Source organism: Trachurus japonicus, chromosome 22 (genome assembly GCF_045865225.1).
Source record: "Trachurus japonicus isolate A0001 chromosome 22, Traja_1.0".
NCBI classification, from domain to species: domain Eukaryota; kingdom Metazoa; phylum Chordata; class Actinopteri; order Carangiformes; family Carangidae; genus Trachurus; species Trachurus japonicus.
In genome coordinates this window covers 10,997,527-11,017,099 of record NC_140928.1, presented here as the reverse complement: position 1 = coordinate 11,017,099, position 19,573 = coordinate 10,997,527, and the positions used below count along the sequence as shown (strand labels likewise).

General features: G+C 40.5%; 1 protein-coding gene across 13 annotated transcripts in view; it reads right to left on the bottom strand.

Moving 5' to 3' along the window:
* Window positions 1-16,067, bottom strand: part of smoc1 (SPARC related modular calcium binding 1) — a 47,030-nt gene extending 30,963 nt beyond the window's left edge. For all 13 annotated transcript variants that reach the window (XM_085766975.1, XM_085766977.1, XM_085766974.1 and 10 more), the window contains exon 1: window positions 15,676-16,067. In XM_085766975.1, coding sequence (XP_085623101.1) covers window positions 15,676-15,777 — 102 coding nt within the window. In that variant the 5' untranslated portion in view covers window positions 15,778-16,067. The remainder of the gene's footprint in view (window positions 1-15,675) is intronic.
* Between the last annotated feature and the right edge of the window lie 3,506 nt (window positions 16,068-19,573).

Here is a 19,573-nt window from a genome sequence, read left to right as displayed (position 1 = left end):
GCAACAGCTGAGGTTAATGGGAATGCCATTAGTTTAGCAGGTTTGTGTGACTTGATGATGAAGTCAGGAGATCACCCAAGTCTTTTCAAGTCTTATCAAGTCCTGTACAACACTGAATGTCCAAGTGTTCAACATTCATTACCTATTACCCAGTTTTCACAGTTCATATGATAACTTTCTTCAGTGCTTCTATGGAAGTTTATCATGTTCTGACCGACTCATTATAAAAGCAGAAACAATGCACCATGTGTCTGTTGCTACATGAGTCAGAGGCAACTAAGCGAGAGTCACAGGCTACAACAGTGGTAGCTCTCTCTGACTGAACCTGTCAGTGTGCTCACACTCGCTGTAATACAAAGGAGACAATCGGCTTTTTCTAAAAAAGCTCCTGGAATTTAGGCTACTTCCTTGTGAGGATGTGAAGCTCTGTACAAAAATGTCACGTCCATGTTCATATATTGAAGTTTAAATCCAAGACATGGATCAACAAACACAGTCTTCCCTTGAGTCACATATTCGGCTGCAGTGGCACCGAACTCTACATGAATTTTATGTTTGGTGTCATATTCTGGCTTATATATCTTTCAGACGAGCTGGAAGTGACACAGATATTTAGATTTGTTAAGGCCAGAATTACAAAATCCAAGATGTGGTCAGGAAAATGAGACTTGGGTCAGAAAATAATCGATTTACAGTTCTCTGTGGTGTTTCTACTTTACAGATACCAAACCAGCTCTGCCAGCGCTGACAGTTATGACAGTCATGAACATTAATTTCTAAATCCGGGCAATTAAATCAAAAACCTGAGTCCAAAAAGTGAAAAATCAGCCAGTTGCTGAGCTAATATTAAATGTGTCCAATGCAAATTAACTGGTTTCAAGACTTTCTTTGGCTCATTTTCTTCATATTAGTAAAAAGAGCTGCCGATTTCTGGCTTGTTTTAACACTTTTACTTAAACAGATGGAACCTCATTTGGAAAAAATGTGAAATAATTTCACCCCATGGACATATTATTTTATTCTTACTGTGTCTGAAAACTGAGTTTTTTCACAAATTATAACATAAAGTAACAGTTTAGGAAGAGCTGAGAAGTTATCTGGGTAACTATCACAGCTGTCAGAACAGGCAGATGCTCTGTTATCTGGAAAGATTAGGCTCCTCCTGGAATAGACAAAGACAACAAGCTTCAGTACCTGCCAGATAAAACCAGGAGGTAACTTGGTGGTCCAGATTTTTAAGAAAGTGTCCCGGATTTGCAGGGTCACAGGTTAAATCCCCATATAAAACACTGTATCTGTTAAAATATCCAAGCTTTCAACACAGAGACACTTTTGGCTGCTTCAACGTTTCCAATGAAATGTTGATACTTCCCTTAAATAGGCACCAAAAAAAAATCCTCTTTCAACAAGGTGAAAGGAAGTTTAGACAAAAGGGGAATAATACTCTACAGGATACAATGGGACACATCCAACTCGCCTTGCTGTAACAATAATGTCCAGATCAAGCCAGACAGTTTAATGTGATTTCAGCCTTGGCATAGACACATACCGTAGAAAAGTAAAACTAAATCATGATGTGCCTCTTTATGAGAACGTGCAGACAGGGCGGAAAACACAGCACATCATTTCAGTGACGGACAACAGTTTGCAGTATGCATTTTCTCATTTATCTCATAATAGAGAGACAGTGCAAGCAGTTGAACTGTAAGCCGGAGCATAAGACAAGAAAACAGGAGTTACATGTTTCTTCCAGAAGAAATAAGTGGTTAAAAAGAGTGGACATGGACACTGAGCCAAAGTGCTGTGGATGGAAAGCAGTTTGTCCATGTGATGAGCTGTTAAATCGGTAAAAAAAAGTATCCAAAGAAAGCTTTTTCTATAAAAGTGATTTAACTCTACTCTAGCTCTACTCCTCCAGGTTAAGAGCCACAGAGTCTGGCCTCTGCCCACAGACTGACCTGTGCTCCCCGTCCCTGACTCACAACCTTAATGGATGCAGCCTTTCTACCTCCGCTGTCATAATAAAGCTTTAAATCACAGATTTTGAGACGGCATTGTCCGGTAAGTGGAAATAAACACTCTCTTACCAAGTCTCCCACATGTAGTCATTTCTTAGTCATACTGTCCCACCCACAGATTCGTCTCCCATAAAGGTGTAACCAGAGACTCTGGCACATACGAGTCTCTTTTACTTGAACTTAAGATCAAAATTTCAATAAAGTACTCTTAAAGGGCAGAAACATGTGACTATAAATGGTCATTGGAACGTTTTGACGCATTGTTTAGCCTTGAATTGTGTTTTTTTTTTAACACAAACAATAAGCACAGAATTTATACCATTACAAACACTATTCACTTCTTAGGTGTGTTAAAGGAATAGTCCCACATTTTGGTCAATACACATATTTTCTTTCTTGGCAAGAATTGAGATGATATGGATATTTCCATGTCTATGTATTTATATTATGGACATGCTGGTCCCACATGAGCCACAACACAACCCATCTTGTAACTATAGTGGACCGGGGCCTGTTCAGCCCTGGCCCCTCAGTTGTGTAACTCCATGTGCATCTCAGGGAAGAAAAATCTCTCTCAGTTTATACATCACTTCTTCAAACTCACTTTTATAGAGAGGCCCTCCAATAATTGTATATATAATATCAAAATAAAATCTAATTTGGTTTTATTGTTGTGGATGCTCTAAGGTCAGTGCAGTAAACATGAGGCTCCAACGTAGTTTGTATAAAGACTGGTAATGGTGTGAAACTGTTTATCCTGCCTCCTTAATTCACAGTTGTGTTGGATTTTATATTGAGAAAAAATACAACTTGTTTTCCCATTTTTGTTTTTCCATCATTTAAACGAGCAGGACGTTAAGTGTTTGAGATACTGGCAGAAGATCGATTTGTTGAGGTAGTAACATCAGGCCCCTCGATACATTATCACAAGACTTAAATCATGATACAAAATTATTGTGATTGTGAAGCTTTTGTGATATCCCAACATATTGTGATACACTGCGTTTATTACCTTTTCAAAACTATGTCCAAAAAAGAAAAGTTTGTCAACATCCGTTAGAGTTTCTTAAATAATTTCTATTCTTGTAAAATAGGATTGTCAAGCAGACAAACTGAGGAACACAGTATTTAAAGAATACTCCAGTATACTGGTGCTAATAATAATGAAATTCTTTTTTGTTATTTACATGATAAAAGATTGACACTTGGCGTCTGTGCATAGATACCAATACCATATTGCCACACAAAATATCGCAATACTGTTCTGTATCAATTTCTATCCCCCCCTAACACCGAATGGTTTAACCTTTTTAGCCAATGTTAACAGTCAAGACTGTTGCCAGGCTTTATGTGAAGCTAACAGGGTTCTGGCCGTTGATTCATATTGACACTGAGTGGTATCGACTTCTCATTCAAGTCTCTGTAACAAAGCAAACAAGCATATTCCTCAAATTTTCAAACTGTTCCCCAAAGAGTTGCTGCTAATGGAGGTCGGCCAGTGACTGATGAAATCTTTACTAGCAGCTTCTGTAACGCCCTGTGTGTGTGATGTCCAAAAAAATATCAGTGCATAATTTAAAAAAGAAACATGAATAATTGCCAAAGAACTGTTTCAGCGGTAAAACTAAAATCGAGTGTAACTTAATTCACGCAGAGAGAGAAAATCCCTTGAAAAGCCGAGTCCCCTGAAGAGGATATCAAGTAGCCGTCGATATAGTAAACTGTGTCTAATCTAATCTGTCGTCTCAGACTCCTCTCTAGTCTGATCCAGTGTCACAACAGTTTCTATTGCTTTACATATATTCATTGGTATAATAAATGTGCATATGTTTCATGTTAAAATAAGAGCAAAATAAAGTTCATTCACACCAGCAGAAAATGACATGAGTCTGGGTGATATGGCATCTGAAAAACAGCTCTTGTAGATGCGTGAGGTTTGCGTTGGGGGCAATCAGCAAACATTTTGACAACATCCTTACACTTTTTTGTGGTGACTATAGTCCTGATGTGGTAAACCCCACCCATCTGGCAACTTCAGAAGTTTAAAACAAACACTAAACTGAGAGTTATTTCCAGTTACTGTCCGACCCAGGTCTGTTTGACAGCAATCGGCTGCTACAGCGTTAACCGGGATGACGGGACCTGGCATTATCTCCTGAGGGAAAACAGCCGCCCCTCCTGTTGGGACAATAATGGCTGAGGGCTGAGACCCACCCGCCATCCCATAATCAAAGTCAAACAAACACATCCAAATTAAACAGGTTAACGTGTAGCAGGAGCTATTACGGGATCTGCTAAAGGAACACGTGCTGCTCAAAATAGCATTAATTACCTACACTGGCTCGTAGCCTCCTTGTTGAAGATCATTATGCAAAGTTTGACATCATAGTGCAAGAGGCAGCACATCAAAGTTTTACAACGAGGTCCTAGCGCCAAGCAACATAATGAAGTATTGAATTGACCCCTGAGGGAAAAATCTCACTTTAACAAGCGCTCATCGTCTCATTTTCTTTAATTTTCAAAGAGGAGGAGAAGAAATGTATTATTTTTTTATTCTTTAATCGACTGAAAGCAGCTCTGATAATAAATCCCCTATAACTCAGAGAGGACACAGTATCCTCGTCTGCCTGATGGCCCACCAGAAGAGATGAAATCAAAGATGAGTCGGTGGTGAAACACCAGGGGAGTTGCACGATGTTTTGGTACTGATATCTTGACCGGGAAACAATGAGCATCGAGATTCTCACATTTAACGAGCCAAATTCCCCCCAACACACACAAACACACACAATCTCACACACAGACATCTCAGCCAGAAGCACACACAGCCCTGAGCTCTCTCTCTCTCTCTCTGTGTCTCTCTCTCTGCACCACTCATAAAATAAGTGAAATGCAACCCCCATTGTGCAACCATTACAGCATTAACAAAATGGTCTTCTTTTTTTTTTACCGTCACTGGCAGGGAATCTGTTCCAGCCAAAGCCACAGCGGTGGGGCAAGAAGAAAGAATATGATTAGAAAATAATCATTTTTATATATACATGCTTAACGGGCTGACAGGGGGGGAAAGAAAGCAGGCTAGGTAGTAAATAAACAAATCTGTGGATTACGTCTACTACAGTAAATGCAATTATGGTAAACTCTCCAACTGGGTTTATGTGTTTTGTATAAGGTAGAGCTCATTTCTCTGGAGATTTTAAGTACACAAACAAAGACGCACAACATAAACAGCGGAGTTCACCTTTATAACACTTATCGGCTCTCTTTAGTGGGAAGCAGGTTTGCGTAAGTATTGTTTAACGATGCGTTGGCTGATTTATACAGCAGATACACAACAGATGTAGTGACAAGAAGGACAAATACGAGGCTGACAAAACTAAAGCTGCATCTTTTTTTTTTTACCTTAGATCAGCCATGTGTCAGACTCTGCTATAACACAATTGTGAAACTATGCTGTTGTGTTTTACAGAAGTGAATCTGAAGCGGTTGGTTTTCATATTTTTTCCATGTGGTGTTCAAATCTATTAGCAGACTTTTGAAACTGGCTAAAGTTGTGTAATTCACCGCAGTGAACACCAAGTCAACATTATTGTTTTTTCGTCATGTAACACTGTACCGGTGAACTAATGTAGGACAGACTTTTAAAACCAATCTGCCTGAGAAACCGATTACCAGCACATTTAGGATAATGGATCCGAGGAAACAGATAGAGGCAGAAATGAATGGAAAACGCGTACCAAAAACTCTGTATCCTGCTTTTGAAAATGTTGAGCAAATACATAAAATGTGCAAGATTTATAACTGAGCAGCTCAACCTTCCAAACCCTCCTTTGATTTAGCATTTTGATGATGTCAGCGAGTGCATCTGGTAGCATTGGCAGCTTGACATGAGCTAACAATGAGTCGTGATGTGTCTGTCTCTGTGTTTCTTTTAGTATAATGTGGAAGGTTGTATAAAAAGTTAGCTGTGCCTCTGGAATAGTAGAACAATACTGGTTACGAGCTGCAAAGAGAGATAAGGTCTCAAACCTGCAGTCTGACCCTTCAAATCCAAATTATAGACATTACAGTTAATTTAATACTTCTGTTTAATTTTAAAGTCTCACTGCCAGACCTCTGAGTTTTCATGTCCAAGTATGTAACTGAAACTGAAACCAAAACAGCTTCATTACTTAATAACACAAAAATATTTGTGGCTCATCATTTATGTAAAAAGAATCCAATAAGCTTCACAATTGGATTTTTGATGCACACACAAATTTCTTTTTTTCAATACACATAATGAAAATCCACCAATGTGTGTGTTTTTAAAAAATTGCCATATTCATCAAAAACATCAGTATGTATGTTGTGACATTTTTACACAAACTGTCTAATCTGTATTTACTTGTGATTTGTAAATGTTTCAGCACAGCGCTGCATCTGCATAGTGGTGGCCAGAGGTCAAGGTCAGACCAAGATCAACCTCAACATGGCGTCTAGTAACAACACGAGGCGTAAGTGAAATATTTATCACGTTTATCTGGTTACCACCTTGTTATGAGATGTTCTTTAATCTTTAATTACTAGGGTGCGCTCTGGTGATTGGCTGAAAGGAGGGAGACATCTGATTGGATACTGATAATTTCCATGCGTTTGTGGATTGAGACATGTTAGAGGTCTCAAAAAAAATTCCACTGAAAAACTTGCATCACATTAAGACAAGTACAGGTCGCAATATGGTTGTTATTATAAAGAGAAATGGCCGAAAATCTCCCATTGATTCTGCTGATTGACACAACGTTTAGCTGGATGACAACCCTCTCCACTTTGTTCTAATAAGGGCCGACTTAAGCTGTTGCCCCGGGTTGATTATCACAAGGAGCGGTTAAATCAGATCCTGTGTAGTGGAAAAAAAATGTCTGCTGTACTTAACTAACAGGAACATGCACCTTGACATGAATGACATCACTGCTTCTAAGGAAAAGGCTTTTGCGTGCACAGATGGAGATTCATTACAGGCTGAACTACATCAGCGTGTGTGTGTGTGTGTGTGTGTGTGTGTGTGTGTGTGTGTGTGTGTGTGTGTGTGTGTGTGTGTATGTGAGACGGAGAGACAGAGATCTGTGTGCCAGCTCCACGCTAACGTGTCATGGGCTCATTATCCCCTTTGGGCTCAACAGCAACAAACAATGCAACAACACCGACGCATACATAAATACATACATAAATGGCCATTAGCCCAGACCTGTGTCATTAATCACCAGGTATTTTTGGCATTCCCACCAGCCAACAAGTGGATTAGACAAATAGAGTAAAAAGGGGGATAAAAGTGAGCCAACCACAGAGGTAACAAGCCAATGAAAGTTGTCCACCAAAGTCAGAGCTAATTGTATGCTGTTGTATGCTTTTAACGGGCCAAGGTAATCACTTTTGTCCGATAATTAGCATTTAGTTTTCAGGAAATCTATAAAGTGAATGCCATCCCTCATGCTGTTTCAATTTACACACTTTACTTAACCGTGTTATAAAAAAAAAGTGGAGAAAATAATAAGGAATGTATTAAAAGTTGTGCCCTTCTTCTCTTCCCACTTATACCTTTTAAAATTTCTAATGGGGTTTCGTCTTAAAACAGCAACCTGTAATTTAAGATTTTCAAAGTAACCCTTTAAAAAACCTTAAAACACAGCTCTAGTATGTTGTGAACTGGAAACGCTAAAGGAATTGGACGACTTTCACACAGGAGGTGCAAGGTGTGTGTGCCGCTCGCAGCGGGAGAGCGGGGAATTAGGCTTAAAACACTAAAGTGTACTCCCCTGCTCCATTGTTTCCTTTAATTAGACCTCTTAATCTAATTACTGTCATGTTTCAGTAGATAAAGTTTTAGCAAATTAGTCCTCAGAGGTGACTTGTGGAGAAAGAGCAGAGCAACAACCATTTGTTTTCTTTCATCTCCCATGTTGGGCTCAACAGATGTAGTAGATGGAACATGAAGGAAAAACTACAAAAGGACTCCTCATAGATACAGTATTAGCCAATAGTGTTGATTGTACATCAAGCACTGCCTGTGGGATTGGTGCTTGGTCCTAGGTGAAGGTAGTGGACCAGGAGTATGAGGGGCTGACAGGGGTTGAAATGAAGGAAGATGATGAAGTGTAAACATTTTTGGAGTGAGGCCATATATGTTTGACCTTGAGCTGAAGATAGCAGTTACTGTATGTTAGTGAGGGAGAGGCAAGCTCATTTCCATAAAAGAGGCGATGCAATCACAGGACATGGCGACACAGAATCACAAATTAGTCTGACTGTAACAATTTTAATATGGATGCAAAATTAGGAAATGTTCTTGAGTGCAGGATGAGACACTTAAATGTTTAAACTATTTTTACAGGAAGAAACGATACTCAGATAATAACTTTCTGACATGCATTTGGCAAATATTAACAGGTAAATGAACAATTACTACAGAGATACAGGATTCAAGCTGGGGAAATACATATAACCTTGTGCCTGTTGCTGACTCTGCAGATTGAGACACACGCTCAGACTGTAACCTAAATGCTTATATTGCATGTTTTTACAGCGATTACAAAATGTTCTGGCATCATAAAGGTATAAATGGTTTCAGTAAACTATGGAGCGGCAGAAACGAACTGTAAACATTCCCATATACAGGACTTAACATTTGATACAGACTGTAAGAAACTGATTGGAGCTGTAAAGTCATGTGGCTTCGTCGGCACGAGTAGCCTCTTTCACTTTATGCAGTCATTTGACTCTCTGTTATCAAATGTTGATTTTAGCAGCGCTAATGCATTGTTAGTGTTACGGTTATAAACTCCGGCAGATTTAATACCTCTGATAAAGATGAAAAACATTCTCACACTGCTCTGAAATCAGATTTCCTCTTCAGATGACGGTCAGGAGATTAAATATGAGATTAACAAGAAGGATTACTTCCTTATTTTCCTTTTTGAAGTGGCGTGAAGAAATAAAAATGAATGTGTGACTAAGGGGTGGTGGGGTGGGGGTGGTCGAAGGGGTGAGAGGGGTTGTTCTTCCTTTTCGGAAGTGGCTCTAAATCTGATTAACAACATTCCTTGTTTGTCACTAATGCTACATCCTGGCTGCAGAACAATCAACTGTCTTTGCCGTTCCCAGGAAGTGTGTGTGTGTCTCTATCACACATTATAATAGATTACACACCACCACTGCACACTTAAGCTGAGACCACACTCTCCCATATCAAAGGAAATGATTAAACATGTGGCAGAGCAGAGGCTAATCTGCTGAGCTAGTCTGACAGGAAAGTGGAAGTGTTTCTGCCGTCATGATAATCTGATGGATTACAGAGAGCCGTAACTCTCTCAGCAGACGGTTTTCCTCTTGAACAAGAGCCTGTGTGTCTCGCAAACACAATGGATTTACATAGAGCAAGTTCCCATAGTGGACAAGACACAGGCAGAAAGAAAGGTTGAGTGAAATAGCAGTGATCCATGTGTTGAGCTCAGTGGCCTGAAATCCCAGAGCTGAACCTTGACTGTATTTCATTACACTGATTAGAAAGCTCTACAATTGACCATGAAATGCATTTGCTGATCTCACATTCATCAGAGGGAATTGACATATGTAAGCAATTTGATTGGCTGCTGCTGGAGTCGCCCATAAAGCCATCTGTCAGTACCCTGCGAAATACAAGTGGAGTCTAGGTGTCTACCTCGGCCTGTGAACCTGTGAGTTTCAGATGAGTTTTCTGTCAAAGGAAAGCTAATTTGTTGACACTGTAATGAATTCAGCTGCTATTTGAAAGCTTCAGGTTGCCATTTAATTCACTATTCCCTTCATCTTACTCCTTTGCGTAGAAATTTCCGAATGAAAGGTATACTGACAACCAATAGATGTGATTTTTTTTTAACCCTTGTATGTTTTATTTTTCTATAGGTTGATAGATAAAAGCCAAATGGTATCAAATTGCATAGTTATCAATCCATCTGTTGTGTTGTGTTTATTCCAGTACAGGAAGATAATCCCACTAATCCACTTTGCACACAAGAAAATGTAAAATGTTAGCCTGACAAGCCAGACTATATCACTAAAATGTATAGTCTGGAAACGACCGGTAGACCTCGGCTCAATCCAGGGGGCGGAATGAAGGCTGTCTTTCAAACTGCCTCTGCACGCAATAGGGTAGCGCTAGCTAGCGCTACGACCAATCAGAACAAAGAGCAGGATGACGTTAGCCTGACAAGCCAATTAAAATGTACGTCGTCATCGCGTTAAGCCCGCCCAACGACTCTCTAAACAGAGCGCTGTGATTGGTGAACACAATCGGTGTTCGAGACTCAAAAAGTTCCTATGGCTCATTTCTAGACCCACCTACGGAGCAAATATTTTTGCTGCCGCTAGGGTGCGTCTAGATTTCTAGGCTAGTAAAATGTTACTAGTACAGTGAAATTGAAACATTTTAAGGATGAGTTTGCCACTTTTTCAATTCAATACTGTACACAACAATGTGCTGGTTATGGAGCACATTCATGATCCCCAGAGGAGGAAACTTTCTGAGTTTTATTTTCTGTTTCCTTCTTAGCAAGGTTTTAAAACAGCCGTATCATGCCTGTGAATGTTGTTGCATCTGTAAACAAAATCGCACCAACATACAACAAAAGATCCCAGAACCTCAAGCTTCATCACCAATAACTTTTTTTTTTAGGGTTTTTTCCCCTCTAAGTGCCTAATCAGAACCTGCTGCTGAACAAAAAGTCAGGACAAAGTTAATCTAAAAGGTTTGTATTTCATGACTCTTCACAGAAGACGGTGATGCCAAACTATGACCTTATCACTTTGCCAAGAATGTTTTTCCCCATAAAGCCTAAATGGAGAAATGTGCACTGCACATCTGTGTGATTATGGTCACCAGGTCATTTTCTATGCATCTCAGTGGTTTTAATGGTTAATAGACAAACCCTTCACTCTGTCCTCTTTTACCCCTCTTCACTTCATGTTATGTATTAGTTGCCAAAGTGATACACTCAGCTCTTTTAAGTTACACATTACCTTAAGAAGCCTTGTAAAATACTGTCATGATAAAATCAGCTTTAATCTCTTTTCTCTCACATTGTCTATAAGGAGGATTTCACATTAAGGCAATGTGGTTTGTTTGAAGCGGACCTTTCCATGCAGCTATTACTCTGAATATTCACCACACTTTTAGCCTTTTTTATATATGAAAATTGTTCTGGAGAGCTGTCATCTGAGCAGCTGTCCCACATACTGACAAGCACATTCCCAGTACATTGCAAGAATGGTTCAGATTCCTTAAAAGTCCAGTCCATTTGTTGCATTTCTTCATCATTCTTCATTATCCTGCTGCTGTTCAGCCTGTTGACTGCAGATTGGCAGCAAAGCTGCTGAGTTGACAGTTTTGAAAAATGCTTTGGATTGAGGGATCAACAATAAATTTACTGAAACTAAATAAATAATGATTTGGTTTGTTGAGATCATTGAATATGCTTTACAGCTAAATAAATAAATTATCCTGACTTGAGCTTCTTATCTTTTGGTGCGTTCCATTAGGAACTGGAAATCAGACTTTCCGAATTCCCAGTCGGCTTCGTCATCAGAAATAGAAGAACCTCAGTAACCCCTAAGGTCACAATCCAAGATGGCTGCTCTGTGCATCAACAGTGAGTAAAAGCTTTAAATTACACTGTTGATCTTGTTTCTGTGTTTACTGACAGGACTGAGCAACTTCTACCTGTAGACATGTTGGTATGTTGCTTTCACGTGCAGTGATGGACAGTAATGTGTTATTTATTATTAAACGTGCCGTTTGATTACTTTTTTTTTTAGAAACGGAGTATAGTAACACGTTATAATTTCTAAAATAGTAGGCTTATGAGATTATAGTTACAAGCCCAGGTAACTATACGTTACCATTGCCAGTCTCTCCGCTCCTCTCACCCACACCCGTCCTTCAGCTCGCCCCACCTGACCTCCGCAGTCCTCTCCGCTGCTCTCATCCACACTTAGGCACCCTTTTTTGTTGAGACAATGGAGTAACTACTAATGTAACTAATTACTTTCGAAATAAAGTAATCAAAACAGTAATGTAATTATTTTTATAAGGAGTAATCAGTAATTTAAGTACTTTTCCAAGAGTAATAACACTATTCACATGCAAACTCATGCATAGAGTGTTATTATTGGCTGGCATTAGCTAACAACGCTAACAACAACATAGCTAACAGAAGTGTAACAACAGTGTTGGTCCTAAAAAGTAACTGGGATGTGATCAACTCCAATGTGATGTAATTCCCGGCTCAATTATGACTTCCAAAGTTGGAATTGAGCACATTTACTAGGAATCGGGGATTTAAATGTGACGTTACTGGTTGCATTATGGGAAATTTTTGGGAAATGTAGGATCTAATGGACTCAAAACAGCTGTTATAATTTTTCATTTGGTTCAGTTATCACTTTGTAGTTTTTATTGTCTTTACATTTTTTTGTTTTCATGCTGCCTTTCTGCTAAAACAACTTCTTCTTGATGAAAATTTAAGATCTTTACGGACATGCAACTAAACAATGCTGAATACAAAATTTAAATTGGGTGTCTAGTCAACACATTAACAGTTTCCCACTTTGTTCACCCTGTGAACAATTGTGAAGGGAAAACAGAGAGTGATGTGGGTCCATCAATCTAGAAAACTACATTGCATTCTGCCACTATTCATTTCCCTCCTATATGACTGAAAAATGCTGAGACCTGAAGAATCCATTGAGTCACTAAAGCCTGATGAAGTCCATTGCCTCCATTCCTTTGTGCGTTGTAAGCATAATTAAGAATCACTGGCCGACCAAACAACAGGCACCTGCACACATACGTTACATTGCAGACCTCTCACACCTGCACTTTGGCTGTGATCTACCTCACACCTATAAAAAAGGCTTTCCTGCTTTTGTACCAGGCCTCTGCTTTCCCAAGCTGTAGGCATGCACTTTTGGCTGCTTCGCCACTCAGGCCTGGCTGTTTGTTTGTTTTTCAGACACTCCTTGAGTCTTCACTGATGCCTTCTCTTAAGTATGTTAGTTGACTGACCATCTTGTCCTAAATCTGGCACTAATAGGTTGATTTGATGAAGGGGATTAAGGATAGATAGGTAGAAAAGGACAGCGGTTTTCTTTATTGGAAATGAGACATTGTCTGCATGTCCACCACCTGCCTCATTAGACGGATCATGCCCGGTGCTAAAGAGCAGAAAAGCTGCAAAATATCGTATTACAGTAGTTAAGAAGTGCAATTTAGATGTGAACATTAATCCTCTTAAAGTCTGGAGAAAGCATTCTGCAAAATAAGAAAAAGTTTTTCAGTGAGATCATGTTTTTTCTTTACTAAACACTTAGTGTATCACTTTTACGCAGAGACCACCATGTGTGATCGCCATCGTCAGACATCCTTATCGTTTGACTGGTGCTGTCCTCCCACTGCTGACAGTAAAGGGAGACATCAAAGTTAAACCCTGCAGAGGGAACGCAGAGAGCGAGAGACAGACTTATCGGAACTGAGCAAACAGCAACAATCACAAGGCAAAACAGTCTGAATTGTCTGAAGCTTTGTTAGTGTCCCAATTACTCGTCTCCCCCAGCTCTGAGAAATGTTGGACTCGTGCACTTATTGCATCATTGAGCCTCCGGGGGAAATGAGAAAGGAGAAGTGCTATGCAGTGAAGTTAGCTCCGGCTTCCACCCCTGATATCAACGTGGAAAGTGGGGGTGTGAATTCTGGTATTACAGCAGCTGTGAGCAATGTTGAAAGTATCTACTGTGGGGCGGGTGGGTGTGGGCGGGGGTAGGGGGTGTAGTGGGGCTGAGTGTGACTGCTCCTCCTCGATGCTTAATCCAGGCCAGGAGGAGGATGAATTGGATGCAGAGGGGGTTTAATTTTGATGAGGATAAAATTGATAGAGATGCTGTGATTGTTCACAGAAACTTGGACCAAAGGTTCAACATTTCACTGCTCCATTGAAAAGCTTTTGCCTGTAAAGTGTTATTAAAGTGTTATTGAGGACTAAAAATCCCTCTTTTGTATATTGGAGTTGATCCAGTGTGGTTTTGAGAGGGTTTCCTACGGCAGGGGGTGATAGTTTTTCAGTCTGCAGAGGAGCATGAAATCCATAAACAAGGAGAGAGAAGGGGGGAAAAATCACTGCAGCAAAACATATCTCATTGATTAGTCCAATAAATCTCATTTAAAAGTCTTTCCTAAACATCCCAGCACTTGTTGTATTACCCAGTGTGACTAAACCACATAGCTGCCACCTGAATCAGCCACACCAGATGCACACGCATGACAGTTTTTCATTGTGGCCTGCAGGAAAACAATTGGAAATCGAAAAACAAAGTCGCGATTACGCAAACTATAAATTCCCTGTGACGCTCTCCATAGAGCAGTCTTGACCACAGTGTGTGGAGTGTGGGGGTGGGGAGGGGAGGGGGGGCTTAAAGACATTGTGAAATAGCTCCAGTATGTGAGACGGTATTACATACTCACCCCCCCTTGAAAAAAAATATTCTCCCTGACCACAAATAATATTACTGTGAACTGAAACAATGCTGTTCTCCTCCGCTTCACATCACTTATTTCCTTTCCCGCCTGGACACTGCTATGGATGGTAAGAGAGAGAACAAATAAAGCAGTGTGTGTATGAGTATGTGTATGTGTCTTCGTCTGTGTGTGTGTGTGGGGAGAGAGTTTTAAAGAGAGAGAGATGGATAGATGTGGAAGTGACAACTAAGACAGGATCGAGTGGGGATGCTGTGGAGGAGGTGTTGCAGGGTCGAATCTGCTCAGTTGTCACAGTGAAGAGAAAAAGACTGAATTATATTCCATATCTGTAATAAAAATAAATAAAATAAAAAAGTATTTTATCATGTCTTTATAATGTAAAGGAATTTGGGCAACCAAAACTGAATTAAGTGGGATCCATCTGACCCACCTGGAGTAGGACAGAGGTCTGAAGTCTCTCTCTTGAATGATTCAGTGACATCAGATGGAGAAAAAAAAAGAAAACAGCCAATAAAGAGTGAGACATGCAGCTGATCACTGAGTACATTTTTAGTTTATGCACAGAGGCAATGTCTGAAATGAATTTGAATATTCACTGGTCACAGTTTGCAAAGTGAACAGGCCACACTGTAAACAGCTGAACTTCATCTCCTGAGTTAATCGGTAATAAATTGGTGATTTTATTTGAGTATATGGACGAATTCATTCACATCCCAACCCCACAACATGTTGTGTTTGTGTTTGAAAGTCCTTGAATGTGATACCGGTTGTTGACTTTATTGATCTCTTTGTAGGACTCCTCACCAACTTGTCTGAATGAAAATGCAAAATAAGAATTGCATAATCCTACACTGCAGTGCTTTATTTTGTATTTTTGTGCGTATTTATGCACTTTGTATCATAGGAAATCACGGAATTGGCCCACCTTTAACAAACAATAGCTCATGCAGTCAAAAGCCTGAGAGTCAGTATTTACAATTTGATCAATATCTGATGGTGAAACTGAGGACGGTGGCTGATCTTGTCCTATTTCTAAGGGAAAACGTGGAGGTTGTGATCCATGCATATACGCTCAGGTAGGTACAGTAGGTAGGCTGTACGTAGGCTACTCACCCGTGAACTGGGCTTCTGTGCGGAGACTTGAGGCAGGTAGCACAGAAACAGAGGCGCCAAAAGGTGAAGAAGGGTGAAGATTACAAAACTTGACAGTAACATAATTGAGCGTCGGTGAGCGCGGAGCAGGGAGCGGCAGGTATCTGGCTGAGCGCTCAGTGTCCTCTCTGTCACACTGATGATCAACAGGTCCAGACCGTGGAAAAGTCAAAGGCTCCTTCACTCTTTTCTCCACTGCTCCACTCGTGTGTCCTTTGTCTGCTGCTCCTGAAACTCTTCACGGTTCTGCACGAAGGCTGAGAAATCATGACGCGGCGGTGACCATAGTAGTGATCGGTTTTTATCCACTGCGGGAGGATCAGCTGTTCATCGCGGCTTCCACAGGTTGAGTCGCGCCTGTATCCATTGCAACCTGATTTAAAAGCAAAGGCGTGAGCAGCAGCGGTGACTGACAACCTCCTCTGTCCAATCGCAGCGAGGTGCAGCTTTTGAAGCCACGCCCCCCACCTCAAACTGGTCCAAGATGAACTCCCCAGAGGAGAAAGAGCTGCTGTGGTCAGTGCAGGGGAGAGGAGCAGGAGACTCAGCAGCTGCAGGGACACTCAGTGTATTATCATCAGTCTTTGAGAGCGGGGACAATGGCTGAGCAATTGTGAGGTCAAATTTTAGGTTCTCATCCCTATTCAGAGACATATAATGCTCTATAATAGCCCAGTATCCTGCTGCCTTGACATTTAGCCTGTGTACTTGGGCGACAATGGAAAACATCTATTGAGTAAAGTCAATAGCTGTCAGGAGCACTGCAGGGGGTCAGCCTGTGTTTGTAGATCTGGCTCTGTGTGTGTGCTTGTGTGTACTTGTGTGTGTGTGTGTGTGTAGGATGAGAGTTCAGTGGTTCACTGGGTAAAAACATCTGGCTGTTACACTTTATTACTGTTAATATTTGGGTTTTTAAGGCTAAATCTCATTATCTGGAAGAACAGGCTCTGAACACTTTCTAACCAACTTAAGATGATAGTAATATACATTTAAGATTGATAGTTGCTTAATATTGTATTGCATGGAAAATATGACAGTGACAAGGCTGAAATGAACATTGCATATGTTTTCATTAAAACTTTCCAAATGTGTAAAAAAAAAAAAAAAAAACATCTGAACAACACATTTTGTTTGACTGTCATCATTATGGCAAAAATAGATTCATTTGTATGGCATGTTTCAACAACACAGCAGCTCAGAGTGCTTCAGCAATATAAAATGCTTGAAGACAAGAAATAGATGCATAAAGCACTTAAAGTCAAAAATTTTAAAAAGTAGAAGAGTAGAGGTTACAGTGCAAAGCCCGAAACAAAGAGGTCAACAGCCTTGATATAGACAAACTTTTTTGGCTCCGACACCAAATAAATCCAGTGGTGGAGAGTAACCATTTCCTCAACAAATGTGAAGTAGCTATGTGTTTATTTTATTTATGAATTATCCTACAGTGTATGAAATAATTTAAATTAACCACACCTGAGCTAACTAGAGAAATAAAATGTTATTATACATAATTATAATAACTACATTAATAATAAGCCAGTAATAGGACATACTGTGTAATACTATATAAATGACATAGGAACCATTTTCTGCTTCACTTTGAACATTTAGCCATTATAATAATATTTTACATACTAATACATATGACATTTTCAATAGGACATTTATTTGTAATGGGTATATTTTTATGTGCAGCTTTGCCACTTCCCCTCCTTCACAGACCACGCTGCATTAATGTAACTTTTACATAAAGGCCCAGTCTTACATAAAAACCACCAAATGAACTCATACGCCCGGTCCCACACTGTAGTTGTCCTACGGACTCTCAACTTCTGGCTCCCACGTCCTTGCTCCCTCTGTGCTCTCCCTCTCTCTCTTTCTCCATCTTTTCCCTTTCAGATAAATTGTGTGGCCCATTGAGAGCGAGTTAAAAAGAAGGAGGAGAGACTGGAGAGGGTGAGCGAGGGAAGCAGTTTAGTGCAGGTGTCCAGCTTCAGTTCAGCAACCCCTCAATCCACAGAAAGTGGGCTTTTAAGAGCTGAAAAGGGCCATCCGGTCACCCTTTGCTGGAATGGGTAACAGCCCCCCTCCCCAAATCCTTTTTTCTCACTCTTTGTCCCCATAGATATTTTTTAATTGTTAGCTATGACAGTTCAGCGGCTTTTTGAGTGCCTCAGTGAAGAGCCTTGTAATTAGAGCTATTGAGATGCTGGAATTGGCACAATTAGGGTCAGCATTAACGATTTCTGTGTGCACCAGGCAGCTTCAGTAAAGCCATTTTCTCAGAAAAGATGGAGAGAATTCATGAAGAGGGTCAGGCTGAGTTGGAGAGGGGAGAAAGGGACGGGGGAGTGGGACATAAAGGAGGAAAAACTGAGGCCTATAAACAAACTGCAGGCAGTGAATTATCTGGATTCTTCTTTATTAGACCACTGTAGGGACTCAGTGTAGTATCATTGTCAGAGCTGCTTCATCTCCCTCTCTTCCTCTTCCTCTCTGTGCCAGCCGGTCCACTCATGTCCCGGTGTGAGTGGAGAAATGCTGTGGGAGGTGAGGATGAGAAGCGGAGCGGGGGAAACAGGAGTGTCTCTAGGAATGTTAACGAGATCAGTTAATATCTGCTCTTCCCTCTCGCTCCGGCCCTCCACCTCTAACAAAGAAGACAAAGTATTCTGGGGTGTAAAGCTGTTGTAGGGAAAGCATGGCTCGACACTTTAATTCTGTTGTCATTTGGCCAAGCATGAAAGAAAACCTCTGACAACAAAAACAAAGAAGGAATGAATGGCCACGCTGAAAGGAAATGTACTTCCCAATTACTGCAGCGGCCCTTCCAAAGCCGCCCCAGCCGCTGTACCCCCGCCGGCTTACACCAACTACATACGGCCGAAAATTAGCAGGTGTCTGAAACAGACAGAGCAGGACAGAGGCCACCCAGAGATCTGACGGCCGGGGGGGTGGGGGGGTGGGGGTGGAAGAGGTGGAGGTGGAGGTGGAGGGGGGAAGATTTAGCACAGATGTTCAACCATGATGTCACATGTATGAAAAGTACAATTTGGACACACACACAGAGTTCAGATGTGGTATGCTGCATGTTGTGGGTGATAGCAGAGGGGCAAACTAGCTGTAGAAGTAATTCACAGTATAATATTTCATCATGTATAACATATCGTTCAAAATAAGAGCTGCACTTATATTCTTTGTGTGCTCTTGTTCATGCATATCAGAGGGATGTGTACTTTTTACGGCAACATGTTTAATATACTGTGTAATAATCCCAAATGAAATGATACAATAATAAAATACATTGAACTTTAGTGGCGATCATACATACTGCACTCTACTGTACAGTAATGTTATGCTTTACTTTAGTTATTAGATTATGTCACTTTTATAAATCCACAATATTTCTGAGGGACATATTTTACTTTTTATCCCACTTCATTGTACTGCTGACCTTTAAAATAAGGAGATAACTAGAATCATTGCAGTGTTCTCAAATAAAAAACCCTACTGAATGTAAAGTACAATAATTGGCTCCATTTTGAGCAGCTATAAAGAGCAATTTACATTAATGTTAAATAATGCACTAAATTGATCGTGTAAGTAGAAAACCTGCTTTATTTCAAGCATTTTCTTCAGTGACACTGGAATGCATACACGGTGTGTTACCGCGCACTTCTACCCCACTACATTTCAAAGTACTTTTAAGGTTTTTCTGGCCTTTATCATCATAGGGCAGTGGGAAAAGAGAGGGGAGGACAACCAGCAAAGGACTGGAGGTTGGAATCGAACCCACAGCTGCTGCAGTGTGGACAAAGCAAATGTACATGATTCACGCTCCACTAGGTGAGTGACAACA